Source organism: Puma concolor, chromosome D4 (assembly GCF_028749965.1).
Source record: "Puma concolor isolate L17-30 chromosome D4, mPumCon1.1.hap2, whole genome shotgun sequence".
Lineage (NCBI taxonomy): Eukaryota > Metazoa > Chordata > Mammalia > Carnivora > Felidae > Puma > Puma concolor.
In genome coordinates this window covers 67,593,839-67,612,611 of record NC_141679.1, presented here as the reverse complement: position 1 = coordinate 67,612,611, position 18,773 = coordinate 67,593,839, and the positions used below count along the sequence as shown (strand labels likewise).

At 34.5% G+C, this 18,773-nt stretch overlaps 1 protein-coding gene across 2 annotated transcripts in view; it reads right to left on the bottom strand.

The window, feature by feature from the left end:
• Positions 1 to 18,773, bottom strand: part of FSD1L (fibronectin type III and SPRY domain containing 1 like) — a 73,731-nt gene that overhangs the window by 35,534 nt on the left and 19,424 nt on the right. For both annotated transcript variants that reach the window (XM_086683635.1, XM_086683634.1), the window contains exons 3-5: positions 17,506 to 17,637; positions 11,912 to 12,013; positions 2,575 to 2,597 (exon numbers count right to left, since the gene is read on the bottom strand). In XM_086683635.1, coding sequence (XP_086539761.1) covers positions 2,575 to 2,597; positions 11,912 to 12,013; positions 17,506 to 17,637 — 257 coding nt within the window. The remainder of the gene's footprint in view (positions 1 to 2,574; positions 2,598 to 11,911; positions 12,014 to 17,505; positions 17,638 to 18,773) is intronic.

Below are 18,773 nucleotides of genomic sequence, written 5' to 3'. Positions count from 1 at the left end.
AACTTGATTTTAATCACTATGGCCTCAAAGAAAAAGAATGTCCCCCAAAAGTACATTAGAAAGGTCTATCAAAACCTAAAAAACAAGAATAACCTTTATTTTCTGGTCAATGAAGATTTCAGTCTCCTTAAATCAACACAGATGTACAACAATGCTATAATCTTTCAAAAGACTGAACAAATTTTTTACTTTTAAACTGAATAAATTTAGACCATTGTGTCTGAAAGCCCAAACCAACAATCTACAATCCTAGATAATTCTCTACATTACAAGATCCTTGTGATCAGGACTGTTTTAATTCACCTTGATTTTCTTGGTTTACTTCCTATAATACAAGCTGAATATAAGGATCCTTTCCCCTTAGTTTTATTTTTACAAAGACAAAATAACTGCAAAACATATGCATGAGCACTTTCATTTCCTCAAAGTATCTACCTAATTAACTTGACCTACCCTTTCAAGATCCCTTTCTTTCAAGAACCAGAAATCCACAACAAACCTCAACTAATCATCTTACAACATTACTAAAAGCACCCAGAAGTACATACTAGTGATCTGTAAAGTTACAGAGATCTGATGTGTATTATCTTTTCATTTCAGTTGCTATTTTTAACTGTCACTCTCACTGTTTCTCCTGCATAACCTCTATCACAACAAATGATAAATATTCAATTTCAATTGTATATACTTGATTCCCTTTCAATTGTATATACTTGATTCCCTGGTCAGGTATGGTACACACTTTTCCTTAAAATGCCACTTCTTCCCTCAATAGAAACTGTTTTATTTTGACTATATATTTAAATTATTTTTATATCATAAATGGCAATGATGGAATTCTAGAAGCTTGTTTCCTGAGAGAGCACCTAATATCTATATCAGAGAAACCTGGACATTATGAAGTTTTAAAACATTAAGCCCAAGACCCAGAAGTTCTCAGGCAGTGAGTAAAAATTTTGTAGGTAGCCAAAATAAATAATGTATAGACTTTGATCAAAAAAAAAAAAAAATGTGCTTTGACAGAGAAAAGGAACCCTGACTGCTGATATCACTCAGAAACTGATGAAATCAAGCCAAGAAGTAGGCTTCGAGGGGCAAAGAAGTTAAGCTTCACTAAAGCTTTGCATTCAGCCATGAAAAATGAGCATTAAATTCTGACAAACATATCTGGACAGAGAAAGAGGTAAGGGGTAAGAAAAGGATTCTTGGAAGCACAGAACCATATAGATTCCTAGGAGAGGAACAAAAGAAGATCTTGCAAGGGCTCTCATAAAAAGTCTTTGGATAGCCAAAAGCCTGATTAGGAAATGACTTCTAATCCAGAAAATCAGAGACCAGGGAAAGACAGAGTGGAGAGTGGAGTAGGTGGCTAAAGAGAATGATCTAGCCACACTGAAAGATGGATTACTCGTACCGAATTCCAGCAGATACAACCCAATTCTACCTTATCCAAAAAACTGACCTATCTAGCACCCATTCCTTTGTACAGTCAATACTTCTCACCTTCAAATTCTCATAATCACCTTTCCACAAGCAGGATTGATAAGAATGACCCATGTCTTTAATCACTCCCTGATATAAAATATACCAAAAATATATAAAAACTAACATCTGTGCTAAGAGTGCTAAAGACTGGCATGTGACTCTTGCCTCTAGTCAAATAATAGGCCATCAGAAAAACAGAATTGAAGACTTCAGCCAAGATTAACAATAGACACACTGGTTTTCACACAACCCATGATGAGTAATTTTGTGAATTATCTGATGAAGAATAAATAATTTAATCTAGGATTCAGAGTGGTGCTTTGAAGAGCTACCCCTTTCAGCAAATTTCATAATCCTCAAAGGAATAAACCTTAAGTGATAATCTCACTATTCAATGTGTAGTGATTAGCCAGGAAGAGCAAAACCATCCCTTCTGTGGTAACCCAATCCAAAACTGCTAGCAGCTCTTTTAGCCCTTTGGTGTATTCATTACAGCCAGTACTACCTTACCTTTCTTAATCCTGTCTCTATCAATGAGAAAGACCTCTTAAAACAAAGTCATCATTTTAATTTTCTCTTCCCACACACTAAATAGGAGTGGCATGAGAAACAGAAAGATGGCACCAGGAACAGGATGGAATGAGAATACAAAGGTGTTAAACAGGAGAGCAGTGAAGTAGGAGAGCTTTAGCTCTTGAGGACTATTAAAAATGCTATGACTTCTCAGAAAATAAGACATAATTATAAAATTTATGAACAAAAAAATACATTCCAGGAAATATGTATTTTTTAATTATCCAAAATGGGTTCCCAACCATTCATAGCTAATTAAAGAACTGTACTAAAACTAACTATATTATACCAGAAATGAAATTCTTTTGGAAGTACATAATTGCCCACAACTAATTTTTTTTAATCTTGCTGATATATTGTTTATTCCAGAAGATATGCAGAAGACATTTTCTTTTTTTATACTTGGATATTAGGTATTTTTATTTTAACCAACGAAAGTCTAATAAGAAACTGTTCTTGAATTTCATTTCTGACTTCAATATTGACACATATAAAAATGTAGGTTGTATACCATACCTATCCTTGATCTGTCTGGCAGCCTTGAAGCAAATCAGGGAGAAGAGAAAGAAGGCAGTTAGTGTTTTTCATGCAAGTTTCAATGGCAGTGACATGCAAGAAAAGTTAGGATATAAACCCTGGAATAGATTAGTTTCACAGTCATCAAAACATGTATTACAGGAAATCTGTACAGTTCATATCAGCTTGCACAACGTGATGTTAGAATTATAGTAAAAAAAAAAAGAAATCCAGACCCCATATAAGTCACCTTAAAAGGAGGAAAATTTAACACTTCAAACTAATTCCAGATGACTATAAATGTTTTTCCTTACCTTAAGATTATCAAAGCACACCTCCACTTGCATTCAGTCTGACACTCTTCAACTAGAACAATCAATCTCCTTCATGGGGCACACATTTCTATGCAATCTAATGGTTTTCTTATACATGTCAAATCTGTTCTCCAATTTTTCTTCAGTGATCTTTCACCATTTCATCATGGTTGTTCCAAGTTTTCTCTATATGCCTTCCCTGGGCAAAGACTTTGTATTTTGAGAGCTTGCCTGCTAACATATAAAACTGGGCTGCAGTTCTACAATCCTTTATCCAAAAGAGTAAAGTTGTAATGACAAAAATTCAGACAAGGAGAAACCAGAGAAATACTTGTAGCAATAGGGTCTTTCCCTGAGATGATACAGAAGCTGCTAACTTAAACCTACTATGCATGAGATATGTTTGGGTATTTTTAGTTTAGTTTTTTTTTTTTTTGAGAATGCTAACACAAGTTTAGGAAAGAAAGAGCTATCACTTGGTGCTATAGAGTATACAGAAAAACAATGAAAAATACACACAAAAACTGCTGTCCCCTTCACATTTACATAGAATGTAATATATTTAACAAAAGTTTTTTTCCCCCACACTGACCACCATAATTAACAATAATACATCCAATGTAAACTATAGCTGTTTTGCTCTACACTCTAATCCTAGGCCTTGCATAACGCCTGGCACATGGTAATACTAATAGTTATTCAATTTAGTTGAACACTAATTTGATGTATATAGCAATGCTTCTGCTGCCTCTCCTCTTCAGTTCTAATACTGTTCTTATTTGGTATTGGTCATTTTTATACCCATCCAAAATATCCTGGTCTGAATATCTTTCTACACAAAAAACCAGAACTGACATTTAGGACATCAGCATATGACACATTACCAGCACTACCAGAATCAACTGTGAGACTTGTATACTAATCATTCTCTTCCCTTTATCAAGAAATTTTAGTCCTGGGGTGCCTGGGTGGCTTATTCAGTTAAACATCCAACTTGGGCTCAGGTCATGATCTCATAGATCATGGATTTGAGCCCTGCGTCGGGCTCTGTGCTGACAGCCCGGAGCCTGGAGCCTGCTTTGGATTCTGTGTTTCCCTCCCTCTCTGTCCCTCCCCTGCTTGTGTTCTGTCTCTCTTTCAAAAATTAATAAACATTTAAAAAATTTAAAACCAAAAAGACATTTTAGTCCTTAATAAGTTTCTAAAGAGACTTTCCAAGTCCCGCATTCTGCAGGAAACAACCCAATTAGGTGGCACTGATACGTGTCTCAAGTCATGATACTACCTTGGTATTAGGAACAAGAAATGTTAAGAAAGTCAATTACAATGATTTTTAAAAACCACTGTCATTACAGCTAGAATTACAAACCAAAGATTTTAATATAAATGTCAGAGGAGAGAAAGAGGAGAATCCTCTTGTTTCTTTAAATATGGATAAGTGCCACTACCATTACCCCCTAGACTCCCTTTATTTCTTCCTCCAGGTGAGGTGAAAGGACTTAATCTGAGATGAGTTTGAAAGGAGAAACTAGAAATAAGTAGCTCAGTTACTTTTCCTCTTTCTGGCAACTTGTTTGCCTACTGAGAACATATATTCTGTTCTTTGCCTCTATGCAGGAAGCTTGACAGAAACAGGCTCTCTCTCACACACACACAGAACTGAGATAGCCTTGTATTGACTATACCTAGGTGGGCAAGTCTGACTAACTCTAGGATTCAGTATTAGAAAGCTTACCCGTTGCTATAAGCCAAATTCTCCAGTATCGTTTTGTTGGTATTTGGCTTATCAGCTTTACTGTCTTCTCTTATTTCCCAACTGGTTTAGAACTTGGTTAGAGAAATGTTACTTACCTGTCACTCTCAAAGAACCCAACAATCTGAAGACCATTACTATCTTTTTTTAAAAAATAAACTAAGATTTTATTTCATCTTTCAAGAACACTATACAATATATATGTTTAATTTCCCTACAACCATTTTCTTTAAAGTAATCTCTATACCCAAAGTGGGGCTCAAACTCACGAGCCTGAGATTAACATTCGCATGCTCTACTGATGGAGCCAGCCAGGCGCCCTCAATACTGTGTCTTTTAAACTGACCGTAGTGATTCAATTTTGTGTCTAGAGTTACTTGATTTAGTAACGGTGCTGTTTTTTTAGTGTGTCTGTGCAAGTGCATGCATGTGCACACGCATGTAAAGCTTTCTTGTTACATTTAATGTACTAGATTACTTGTGGCAAACCAGAAAAGGAATATATGAAAAGCCAAATAATGTTGGAAAAATTGTCTTGTGTATTTACACATAAACATACCCAGGTCATCAAACTGAAGACTCAGCATTTCCTCTTTCATTTAGGTTCGAATTTAACAGTACATACACTGTGTAAATGCAGAAGGGGTTGAAAAAGTTACTCTGTGTGATAAAAAAGGGGAGAAAGTCTCAAATTCTGAAGATACTTCTCTAAAAGGGCCCAATTTCAAGAAACATCTTAAATTGGAAAATTGTTTAATTTTTTTCTGGAATTTCTTCTCCCAAAGCAGAAATCTATCCAAAAGACACACATTACGATGCTGCTTGATTCCTCTTTCAAGAGTGATGCATTCTGTCAATTAAACATCTCTGCTTACCAATTACCAAACGATTTCAGAATTTACCATTGCTCTATCTCTAACACATTTATTTGCATCTACAGAATTCCACTTAGTGAATTATGAACAGGCCTCAGAGAATCTTCAGATTTTTGGGTAATGGCACTGTATTTTAGAAAGTCTTCAAGAAGTATTAGCCATATTACCTTGCTCAGTACCACTGTTTTCAATTTCAATAACTATTTCTATTTCAATCTTTTTTGAAATCCTTGCCAACACTTAACTTTATTGCCTTCAGATATGGCTCCTTTCTCTCCCAATCTCTTCCTCCACCTCTCAATTAATTGTTTTCAAAATAAATCTTACAATCCTGATCAGTTATAGGAATCTATCACCTGAGACCAAACTTCTTTAAATAGAACTGTAATAAGAGTATAAATAGGAGTAATTGCAAATGGTTCTTCATAATTACCAATTAGATATAAAGAAGTTAAACCAGATCTTTCTCAATCTCTCTTGGTTTTAATCTGCTATAAGTAGATACAGAAACTATTTTCTTCCACGAATTTATCAAGCACTCTGAAAGTTAAGATCTTATTGTTTCTGTATTTCTTTTTAATATCCTCATTTTTCTATTTTTATAGGAAGATGTTAGATACAAAGTACCCTAAAATAATCCAACTGTGGGGCAGCTAATTGAATAGTATTTTCTAAACAGTTAAAATGGAAATAATAATAAAAATTTTAGCTCTTGCTTACTGTACTCAATGAATCATTTACCCAAAAAGAACAAAATTTGAGATTTTCAAATTTCTTCCACTCAGCAAAAGTTTTGAAATTCATCAGCAAAAAATATGCAGTCTGAGACCAAGGTTTAAGATATCTGAGTTTCACACCACATGAACCAACAAGTTACTTAACTCGTTTAGGATTCAGTTACCTCATCTATAAGGTGATGAGCACTAAAGTATCTTCAAACCCCAAAAGTTCATCCTAAGCCATCTTATTTTCACATAACTTTTAAAAAATTATCCAAATTAAACACTTCAACAATCGAATTCTCTGAAATACAGACTAAAATGAAGAGGCCACTAGGGAAAAGTTAGTTAAAATCAGAACATTAATAAAAAGCAACAAAAATAAGAATACGGTTGACCCTTGAACAACACAGGCTTTGAACTACATGGCCCACTTATATATAGGTTGTTTACAGCATAGTGCTGTAAATGTGTTTTCTTTCCCTTATGATTTTCTTAGTAACATTTTCTTTTCTCTAGCTTACTTGAACAATTCAGCATATAATACACATAACACACAAAATATACATTAATCAACTATGCTATAGGTATGGGTTCTGGTCAACAGTAGGCTATGAGTAGTTAAGTTTTGGGTGAGTCAAAAGTCACACATGGAGGGGCGCCTGGGTGGCTCAGTTAAGTGCGCGACTTCAGCTCAGGTCATGATCTCACAGTCCGTGAGTTCGAGCCCCGCATCGGGCTCTGTGCTGACAGCTCAGAGCTCAGAGCCTAGAGCCTGCTTCAGATTCTGTGTCTCCCTCTCTCTCTGACCCTCCCCCGTTCATGCTCGGTCTCTCTCTGTCTCAAAAATAAATAAAACATTAAAAAAAAAAAGTCATACATGGATTTTAAACTATGTGGAGGTTGGTGCTCATAGCTCCTATCTTGTTTAAGGGCCAACTGTATATCTGTTTCTGAATAACAATAGAGAAAAATACACTCATGCTGTCAAAATGATGAATCTAGCAAAAGCTAGATTTCAAAACTAGCATTTGCCTGACAGGATTTATCTTTATTTTGATTTGCAGTAGAGTCCAATAGAGTTCCTGGTAACACTGAATGCCACACAACACTAAGAAACTTTTCAAGTCTTGTCTATATGTTCATTCACATTGTTTTAGTATAAAACAGATTTTCCCATTAGATTTGGGAAACATAATTTTGTAATGTTTTCTCGAGACAATCTGAAAATGACTAAGGGGCAAACATTTAATACTTTCCCAATACTGTTTATTATATATAATTGAGACTCGTACCCTCACCCCAAAAATACCATATTAAGGAATAACCTGGGAAATGAAAGGGACTCCAAGAAAATGAAAAAGAGATGGCTCCAAAGAATGAAAGAGAAAATGAAAAGAGATGCTATTTGCCTTTAAGCAAAAATACTAGCTTTAAAAAAATAAAAAACAAAACTACTGCACACCAGTTGAAACCATATATTAAAAGTTTTATATTTTCGATACATATCCTTATCTGTTTATAAAAAGAACTAAAATATGATCATTTAAGCCTTCTTCACAAAGCTACAGTAAATAACTTGAAATAAATTTTGAATACAGTACTGCATACATCTGTTCTATGACTAAACACATAAGACATAAATGCCCAGAAATGAAATAAGGTGAAAAATTATAGTTTGGGCTATTCTATTCGAAAAATTTTTTAAAGTAGGCTTCACACCCAGTGTGAAGCCCAATGCAGGGCTTGAACTCACAACCCCTCAGACCAAGGCCTGAGCTGAGATCAAGAGTCAGATGCTTGACTGACTGAGCCATCCAGGCACCCACAGTTTGGCCATTCTTAACAAATATTTATATTTGTTTTTAAATTGCCTTCGTAACTGAAACATTCACGCTTTTGGTAAAGATTCTTTCCTCTCTCAGCATTCCTGACTTCAACCCACAGAAAGCACTTCTGCTAATACTCCTGTTCCCTTGAAAACACACTCAGCTTCTACCCTTCTCCTTATTTGTTCCGCCCAGTGGTCAGAGGCTGACACCGACTGAACAATATGCCAATGGCGAGTTACTATGAGTCTGAAGAGGGAAATACACAAAATCCATTCTCCCTTTTCGTCTAAGATCCAATGCAGAAGACACTGTTCCCCTTTCACCCCACCCTGTACTTTTTATTCCACTGAAGATTCCATGTACAGGTACCCATTCCCTCCCTTCTAGTCTAACAAATTGGGTTATGTGTGGCAAGATAATGAACTGGGTGGTTAGTGACTTGGAAACTGCCCCACAGACTCAGCTCTTTTCATAAGTAGAATTCAAGTTCCAAATTTAGGGATGGGGGAACAGAAATACTAATTTTGCCAAAGGATCCAAGCAATGCTCTGCAGACCAGCTATTAGCAGAGAAGCCAGGTTTGGTGGGGTTTTGGCTACTTGTCCATCCAGAAATAAAGGAAATGATCCAAATTTCATTTGCTTGTGAGCCTTCTTCATATATTCATATCAAGCAAACCTCTAACAGTTAAAAAAAGTTAATGAAAATAAAACAAATTTGTAATGCCAAATTTTAAAAAATTAATGAAAGTATGTTCCAATATCCTTTTCCATATGTGTCAATTTTACTCATTCATTTTCAGATTGCCTAATGCTGGTAAATAGCATAGCTTCATATTCAGGTACTGCTGAGGTACTGCAACATGATCATTTAAATGTTAGTACTTAAAGTACTCTTTTTGAAAATAATAAAGTCTAAAAAGACTCAGGGGCTGGATTTCAGCCTATGATTTTTTTGTGCCCACGAGCTAGTCAAATTAATCTGATTTCATCACTTTAATACGGGATATTCATAAACAGTATACCTTAAAAGAATTTATTTTCCCAAATATCTAACAATGTACTGCTAGCCCAATACTTAATCTTTTAAGTCATCTTCCCTATTCTGTCAGTAATTAGGTGTTTGAGGCAAGCTTATCTATAGTCCACGCAGCTGACTAGAAAAGTGAACTTGGTCTGTGACTTGGAATCAAACTATTATTTGGATACTATTTGGATGTACTAAGAAAATAATCACAAACAACTCTCAGTTAAGCATTTTTCTTGAACAATAAACTCAGATTTTTAGGTACAAAACAATGACAAATAATTTATTTCATCACATTTCCAATTGGGTTAAGCAATTAAGCAATACTGCACAATGCTGAAAAACCAAAATAATAAAATAAGAAGCAACATGGAACATTAAAAAAATATGTTTAAACCACAATTGGATTTATCAGAACCTTCCCAATTTACAATCATCTGGGAATAAGTTTTAACAAAGTTATGACAAAGGAAAAAAAGGAGAAAACAGCAGCCTTTGAGAGCAAGGGGAAAGGACTCAGAAAATAGTGGAAAGAGAAACTTGGAAGAAACAAACTTGATCACAGTTTTCCCAAGCGTCCGTCCCTACTTAAATGCAACTGGGTTCAAGTTGTTTTTGAGTACTTTTGTCTATATTTTACTGTTTTCCTATCTTCTTCCTCACTCTCAGGCTGTTAGTTCTTGCTGCTATGATTATGCTTGTCATTTATAACTACCTCACTCCACTAGAAGGGGACTCTGTTAACAACTAGGAAACTGAAGAAAAAACTAAAAATTTACTAGCGCCATGTATATAATAGTCACCAGATTCTAAGAAACTATCATGAAAAAAGAATATTAATTCCTGCCCATGAACTCTATGACACTAATTTTGATGACTCAGATACTTTTTGCTTTCTGTAAATTTTTTGGCTATGTTCCAGATATTTGAGGTTATCCCATAAACATCCTCTGCAAAGGTGATGTATATATATTTTTAAAGTACTTTAAAGTATGATACATTTTCCTCATAATTCCTTTATATAGCAAGTCCTACCAAATGCAAAGATGAACCTACTTACAATCTACCTCCAAATTCAAGAATTAAGTAAGTCACAGATTTACAGCAAAAGAATGTTTTTATTCATTTCATTAGAAGTAATCCATTTTTAAAATTCATTTTCAAAATGCAAGGGATGTAAACCACTAAAATGTTATCTTCTCAAAGAAGTTTTTTCTACCTTCAAGTTCAGAGAAAAATCATGAAATTAAAATATTAGATGAACAAAAATGGATTATAAAACCGTGCTAATGCAGTTTTCACTACATACTCCACAAAGACCAAGAAAATATCAAATTCAAATATCTTATCTTGATAAAATTCCTACATAGTATATATTTTACTAATTATATAGCTCAAGTTCCCACTTTTCTCACACCTTTTTTTAATATATTCTACATCCTTATTCTACATCAAATAGAGTGTATTTGATTTGATAACTTGGTAATCATTTAAAAATGACCCAACTTAAAATAAAAATTAGAATCTAGAAATCAGAATCTCCTACATACCAGGATCTAGGTTAAAACATTAACAGTCTTATTTTTCTACTGCTTATATTTCATACCAAACATACCCTTCAAGTAAGATCCTACATTTTGGGGGCACCTGGCTGGCTCAGTCAGTTAAGCGTCCTACTCTTGATTTCAGCTCAGGCCATGATTTCACAGGTTCGTGAGTTCTAGCCCCACATCAAGCTCCACACTGACAGTGCAGAGCCTGCTTGGGATTCTCTCTCTCCATCTCTCTCTGCCCCTCCCTTGCTCTTGTGTGCATGCTCTCTATCTAAATAAATAAATAAACTTAAAAAAAAGAACCTACATCATATTTTAACAAAACATTCAAGCAGTTACACTAAACAGTGGGACATTTAATAACAAATTTCACTAGGTTACAGTGCTCATCTGCATCAAGTGATGTTTTCCCAATCAGCTCATAGAAGGAATACAAAACTAGACTTTGAACAATGTTAATAGCAATATTAATCTTCTTTCCTAAGTCAAAAAATACTTATAACAAAGGTAAAAAACACAAGTACCCTTAAAATAAATAACCAGTAGGGATGTAATTGAAAAAGAAAATAGGGGCGCCTGGGTGGCTCAGTCGGTTAAGCATCCGACTTCAGCTCAGGTAATGATCTCACAGTTCATGAGTTCGAGCCCCGCATTGGGCTCTGTGCTGACAGCTTAGATCCTGGAGCCTGCTTCAAATTCTGTGTCTCCCTCTCTCTCTGCTCCTCCCCCGCTCATGCTCTGTCTCTCTCCTTCAAAGATAAATAAAAACATTAAAAAAAATTTAAAAAAAAAAGAAAAAGAAAATAACTTGATTCATCTGAATAGAGCATTAAAGAGAAATTAAATAATTTGTTCTTGACTCCAAAGACACATCTGGGTGTCTGCTTTGGAAAACATAAATATACAGCAATTTACTTAAGAAATTCCAAGCCTATTTATTTACTTATTTATTTATTTTTAATTTTTGAGCAAGAGAGAACATGTGAGTGGAAGAGAGGGGCAGAGGGAGAGAGAGAATCCCAAGCAGGCTCCACGATCAGCACAGAGCCCAACGTGGGGATCAGTCCCATGACGCTGGGATCATGACCTGAGCTGAAATCAAGAGCTGGATGTTCAACTGATTGAGCCACCCAGGCACCCTCCACAAAGACTTTTTTAGAATTAGAAATAGCTGAATAAATCCAAAATTGAAAGGGAAAGCACCATTTTTTTTTAAACAAAACTTTCCTATTTAGTGGTTTAGTTTTTTGGCTGGTTTTTGGTACCTTTGAAAATTCTTCAGGTTCCTTTAGATCTAATGACCGTGTTGCAAATTCTAGTAGTTCTTCTGAGTTCTCCAAGGCATTATTACATTGACTGAGCTGACTCTAAAAAATAATAAAAATAAATCTTTAAAACAAATTTCCTATTTCCATGAGGATCTTAACTGTATATTGTTATAATGAACTTACAATTTGAATAGCAAAAATTGAACAAAAATATTTTAGAGAGGTGTTAAAGCAACATAATCACTAGTCATATATGTAAGAAATTTTAATTATTTTAATACATTGTACTTAACATCTTTCCATAATTTATTCAAAATAGCTTAATTGCATACAGATATAGATATACCCATCATTTAAAAACACAAAAGAAAATAAAGCAGTTATAAAAAGTTGGGGTCAAATTCACTTAAAGATTCTTCTCAATCAAGGTAATCAGAAAACTATCAACAACTTAGTTAACTATCAACAATTTAAATTAAAATATCAAAATAATTCATCTGCAGACAACATCCTCTATAAATGAAGACTAAATTTCTTGATAATATTTAACAATTTAAACTAAAGTTTATTAATCAAGTTAAAGGTACATTCAGTTGAGCATAATTTTAATATTCCATTTATCACATTACTCAAATAATACATACTACCATAAATGATAATTTATAGTTTCCAAAATTGGGTAACACAGGAATCACAAATGGAATTGCCAAGATTTCAAAAAGAATAAAGAGGAACAAAAGATGGTAACTGTTACAGTGATGTGCTCTGTTATGGTTATGTATTAATTTCAAGTACAAATCTTTCTTAGTTCTCTTCCATTCTATCATTTGTGGTCTAAAACTAAGCCCAGTCATGAAAAACTATTGTTAGTGATACCTTTAAACAAAGAAACAGATATATTTCTAAGTTTTTAACGTACTCAAGATTTTTCTTCAGAATATTAACATCTATTACTATCTATTCCATATTCAAATCTACTTAGGTTTCCCTTAAGATCAGCACTAAAGATAAACTATGGCTAATTTTCTTAGTTTCTGGATGTGTTATATTTTAACTTTGGAAAAGTAGAATAGTTTTACCATATTTTGGGTTAAAATAGGTTTTCATGTATTATTCTAAGAACCCAACCACAATCCACTAAAAATACTACTCCTTCTAGGAGTAAAACTCTTATGAGTTCCAAAGAATAATTAACAAACCACCATTTGAAATATCTCAATTGTTGGAGAGCTTTATGAAAGGTTTAAGCAAAATCACAGAACAAAATGGTAGCTATAAATGGTCTACACAGGATCACTAGGGCAAACTAAGTTAACATAGCTTTAAAGTAAGAAATAACAAAAAGAATAAGGAATATATCTCAAGGAACCATTAAAAGAATCAAATCTGAGGTCAAAGTTTAAGATAAAATATCTTATTCTAAGAAAATGCTATAAATTTGCTTTCAAGTCAAGAGGGAAAGTTAAAAAGAGTACAAAGGAATTCAATTTAAAGAGCAATAATAACTTGTCAGTTATTTAGAGGAATTAATAAAATCTTAATGAAAACAACATACTATTGAGTTTGTGAACCCAAAGGAAAAACAGAGATATTCTACTGTCTCCAACTAAAGAAGAAAATGGCATCAGTAGCCAAGTTGTGATTCTTTTTAATGTTTGTTTTTTAAACTATCCCAATAAACCTTTAATATTTGAATTACCATTAGGCTGATATCACCATAACTTTTCCTTTGAATCATAATACAAAAACATCCTCAAGAATGAACTTCTGTCCACTAAGCTTATATTTAAACAACTCACAGTCTTATTTATAGCGTATTGTCCCCTCAATATCTCTTGATCTCCCCTAGATCACTATTCCTATGAAAAAAAAATTGCCAAAATTTTTGTGGCATTGAGGAACAGCAAGTATTAAGAGTTACAAAGGATAATCAAGTGTAAGATTAAAAAAAAAAGAAAAAAGAAAACAATGGAATCTCTGGAAAAAATGAAGATCTCAAGTGATGATACAGGAAGAGAAAAATCGTCTAACATCCTTGTAGTGACCACTTTGAAACAGTACTTGGAATTCTGCTTCTATTTTCTGCAATGTTCTGAATTCTCCATCGTTATTCAACAGCCAGTGATGAATCTGATAGAATACTTGACAAAAAAATCAGAGTAAATCATCCCTTTTAAAAAGAGCCCAAATGTAAATTTAATGGAAGACTTCCATGAATCATCAGCTCAGTTGCAAAAAAAAAAAAAAAAAAAAAAAAAAAAAAATTATCATGTAATTAAGATTCACAAAATCCAAAGTAAACAAAGTTCATCTGAGACTATAAGAAAAAGAGTTTAAATAAATTTATGTAACCCAATCTTCTATTAATGGCAATTTAGTCAACAACTAGAAACAGAAACTTAATAGTTTATAAGAGCAATAGATGCAGCTCGTTCTAAGAACAGCACTGTAGATTTTACGTGTACACACATATATCCAGCTCTGTATATGGCTGTCAGAAAATAAGTTCTGAAATTAAAATATCACACTTCTTTTGGAAGTCTTAAAGACATACTTTAAATCAAACTCCACAATGGATAGAAATTACCCCATTCTGAAAATCTCAAACATCTTGAGTTAATAAAGAACTCTTCTTTTTTTTTTTTTTAAAGTTTATTTATTTATGTTTAGAGAGAGAGAAAAAAGAGCAAGTGGGGGAGGGGCAGAGAGGGAGAGAGGGAGAGAGGGAGAGAGAATCCCAAGCAGGCTCCGCACTGTCAGCACAGAGTCTGATGTGGAGCTCAAACTCACAAAACCATGAGATCATGACCAGAACCAAATCAAGACTTGGACACTTAACCGACTGAGCCACCCAGGCACCCCAAAGAATAACACTTCTAAAAATCAAAACCCACATGCCATGACATAAATGATACAGATCTATCCTCCAAATCGGCACTGACTTGGCTTCAAGACGATTCGAAGACTCTTCCAAACTTTTGAACTTTGATGATCTTAACAACTGACCAACCTCTTAACTGAAATACCCCCTCTTACCTTTATTAATTAAGCTTTTCCTCCCTCAAAGCACTTCAAATCAGTTTCTTTTCTTTTTTAAGTTGATTTATTTGAGAGACAGCATGAGCAGGGGAAGGGCAGAGAGAGGAAGGGAGAATCTCAGGAACCATGAGACCATGACCTGAGTTGAAATGGGAGTCAAATGCTTAACTGACCGAGCCACCCAGGCACCCCAAAAATGAAATACTGTACTCTGAAGTAAACTTAACTAAGGAGGCAAAAGACCTATACGTTTAATGCTATAAAACTACTGCTGAAAGAAATTAAAGCTGATACAAATAAATGGAAAGATATCCCATGATCTCAATTGGAAGACTTAATATTATTAAAGTGTCTATACCACCCAAGTCAATCTACAAATTTAATTCAATCCCTATCAAAATTTCATGGCATCTTTTTTGCAGAAATAGAAAAAAAAAAAACATGTTAAAATTCACAAGGAATCCCAAGGGACTCCAAAGTGCCAAACAATCCTGAAAAAGAAGAACCAAGCTGGAGACCTCACTCACACTTTCTGATTTTAAAATTTATTACAAAGCTACAGTAATCAGGACAGTGTGGTACTGGCATAGAGACAGACATATAGACCAGAGCCCATACAGAGCCCAGAAAGGATCCCACACATACGCAGTTAAATGATCTTTGATAAGAGTGTCAAACCACACAATGAGAAAACCACAGAATCTTTTTAGACAAATGGTGCTGGAAAAACTGGATACTCACATGCAAAAGAATGAACTGAGACCCTTACCTAACACTACATACAAAAATTAACTCGAAATGGATTAAAGACCTTAATTAATACAAGCCCCAAAATTATAAAACTGTAAGAGAAAACACAGAGGAAAAGCTTCATGACACTGGGTCTGCAATGAATTCTTGACTATGACACTAAAAGCAAAAAGAGACAAATGGGACTATACCAAATTTAAAAATGTCTCCATATTAAAGGAAATAACACAGTGAAAAGACAACCTACGGGATGGTAGAAAATAATTACAAATCCTACATCTGACAAAGGGTTAATATCCAGAATATATAAAGAACTCCTACAATTCAACAACAAAAAACAACCCAATTAAAAAATGAGCAGGAGGCCTGAATAAACATTTCTCCAAAGAAGACATACAAATGGGCAACAAGTATATGAAAAGATGCTCAACATCATTAATCATTAGAGATGCAAATCAAAGCTACGATGAGATATCATCTCATATACATTAAGATGGTTACTATGGAGTGCCTGGGTGACTCAGACGGCTAATTACCCAACATCGGCTTAGGTCATGATCTCGCGGTTCATGAGTTTAAGCCCTACAGCTCACAGCCTGGACCTTGCTTCAGAGTCTGTGTTTTCCCCCTTTCTCTACCCCTCCCCTGCTTGCACTCTGTCTCTCTCAAAAAAAATAAAGTAAACATTAAAAAAAAATAAAGATGGCTACTACCAAACAATATTTAAAATATGGATGAATAGGTGATGGTGGTCAAAAGGTACTAATTTCCAGTTATAAAATAAGTCCTGGGAATGTAATGTACAGCACAGTGAATACAATTAATATCATATTGCACATTTTGCAACATAGGCCTCAAATTCACGACCCCAAGATCAAGAGCTGCAGGTTCTACCAACTGAGCCAGCCAGGTACCCCTACTGTACTGTATATCTAAACACTGCTAAGAGAGTAGATCTTAAAAGTTCTTATCACAAGAAAAAAAAAATCTGTAACTATGTGTGGTGATGGCTGTCAGCTAGACTTACTGTGGTGGTCATTTTGCAATATGTATAAATAGCAAATTATTATATTGTACACATTAAACTAATAAAATGTTATAGGTCGCACATCTCAATTTAAATAATAATGATAGTAATAATAATAACAATAAAATAGAGGGGCGCCTGGGTGGTTCAGTCAGTTAAACATCTGACTCTTGATTTCAGGTCATGGTCATGATCTCACAGTTCGTGGGATCTTGTCCTGCATTGGGCTCCATTCTGACAGCAAAGCCTACCTGGGATTCTCTCTCTCTGCCCCTCCCCCACCCACCCTCCTTCTTTTTCTCTCTCTCTTTCAAAAATAAATAAAAGCAGTTAAGAAGGTAAATCTTAGGTTTTTAACCACAATTAAGAAAAAACAAGAGGGACGCCTGCCTGGGTGGCTCAGTTGATTAAGCATCCGATTCTTAATTTCACTCAGGTCATGATCTCAGTTTGTGAGTTCAAGCCCCACATCGGGGCTCTGCGCTGACCTCACAGAGACTGCTTCAGATTCTGTGTCTCCCTCTCTCTCTTCCTCTCCCCCGCTTGCTCTCTCTCTCTCAAAATTAAGTGACTTTTTTTTTAATGTTCATTTTTTGTTTTTGAGAGAAAGACAGTGAGCAGGGGAGGGGCAGAGAGAGAGAGACAGAGGATTCAGAGAAGTGGGCTCTAACATAAAAGCAGTTATTCACAGAAATTCACTGATTTTTTGCTGTCAAGAAATCAAGTACTAAATAGACTTAAATTATTCATATTTAAATAAGCTGTATGATCTCACCTGTAACTCTTGTGATTTACGAGCTTGTTCCTGCTTGATACTGTTAATCATACTTTCTTTCACCTCATCCAAAATAGAATATAAACTATCAAATTCTTCATCTAACTCTGAAAGTATGTTAGAAGAATTTTCCTGTTTAATAAACAAAACAATGATTTTACTGAAGAGCTGTCAAACATTTGAAAATACTTATCAGAGAAGAGATTCACATTATAAACCATCTCAGCCTAACATCATATAAACAACAAAATCTAATACTTGACATAGGCTTTAAAAACAGGTAAATCCTAGAAGATGGTTGCTAATGCGGAGAGCACTATCTCAGTTATGCTATGAGTTAAGCAACTTTTTATGAACTAGCCTATACCCTCTTCATCTTTTAAAGCAATGTTTCCAGAGGACAATGTGAAAGTTTGTTTTAAGATTGCCATCTTTGTCCAGACTTTTGTCAGGTTCCAAGGCAGACCGTAAGCCAGTGGTTCTTTGTCGTGCATCAGAATCATCAATGAAGCATTTTAATGAAATATTCCAGAGATTTTGATTCCGTAACTGAGGAGAAGTTTGAGCATACAGGGATGGGACTAATTTTGTGTAAATCTGAAAATCTTTCAGGTTGTCTAAAACAGTGCATTTACATTAAGATATACAGAACTTAAAAGACCAAGCAATTCCTTATTGGATCCTAAGAGATTTATCAAACATTAAATTTTAGGGCTTGAAGCAACCTCAGAAGTCATCTTCTGACTAGAATTTGTAGTCAAACTCCTAAATTTTAGGAATTAAAATACAGAAAAGTGATTTGCCCAAAGCCACACAAGTAGTTACCAGTGGCAGAATCAACAAAGCATTTCAAGCCTATTAACTTCCCAGAGTTCCTCATCTTCTCATTAAGCAAGACGCTATTTCAACAATAACTTAAAATATCTGTGAAATCTCTAGATAAGCAATATCCACACTTGCAGTAATTATGAGACAGAAGAAATTATCTTAGGCATTTTTCAACTTAGATGAATCATTCCATTAAGAGAATTGGCACCAGTTAAGAGACCTAATATGTAACAATCCACTGCAATATCATAAACCAACTTTTGCTTATAATTTTTATAAAAATAAGTTATCATCTCACTAGAGTCTTATCAAAAGTGGTGTTAATCACTTTACTAATTGATTTACAGTGACAAGAACAAGTTGTGGAAAAAGAAATGTGCAGTCTGGTAGGCAAAAGACCTAAATCTAATCCCACATTAACCACTAAGTAATCAATATTT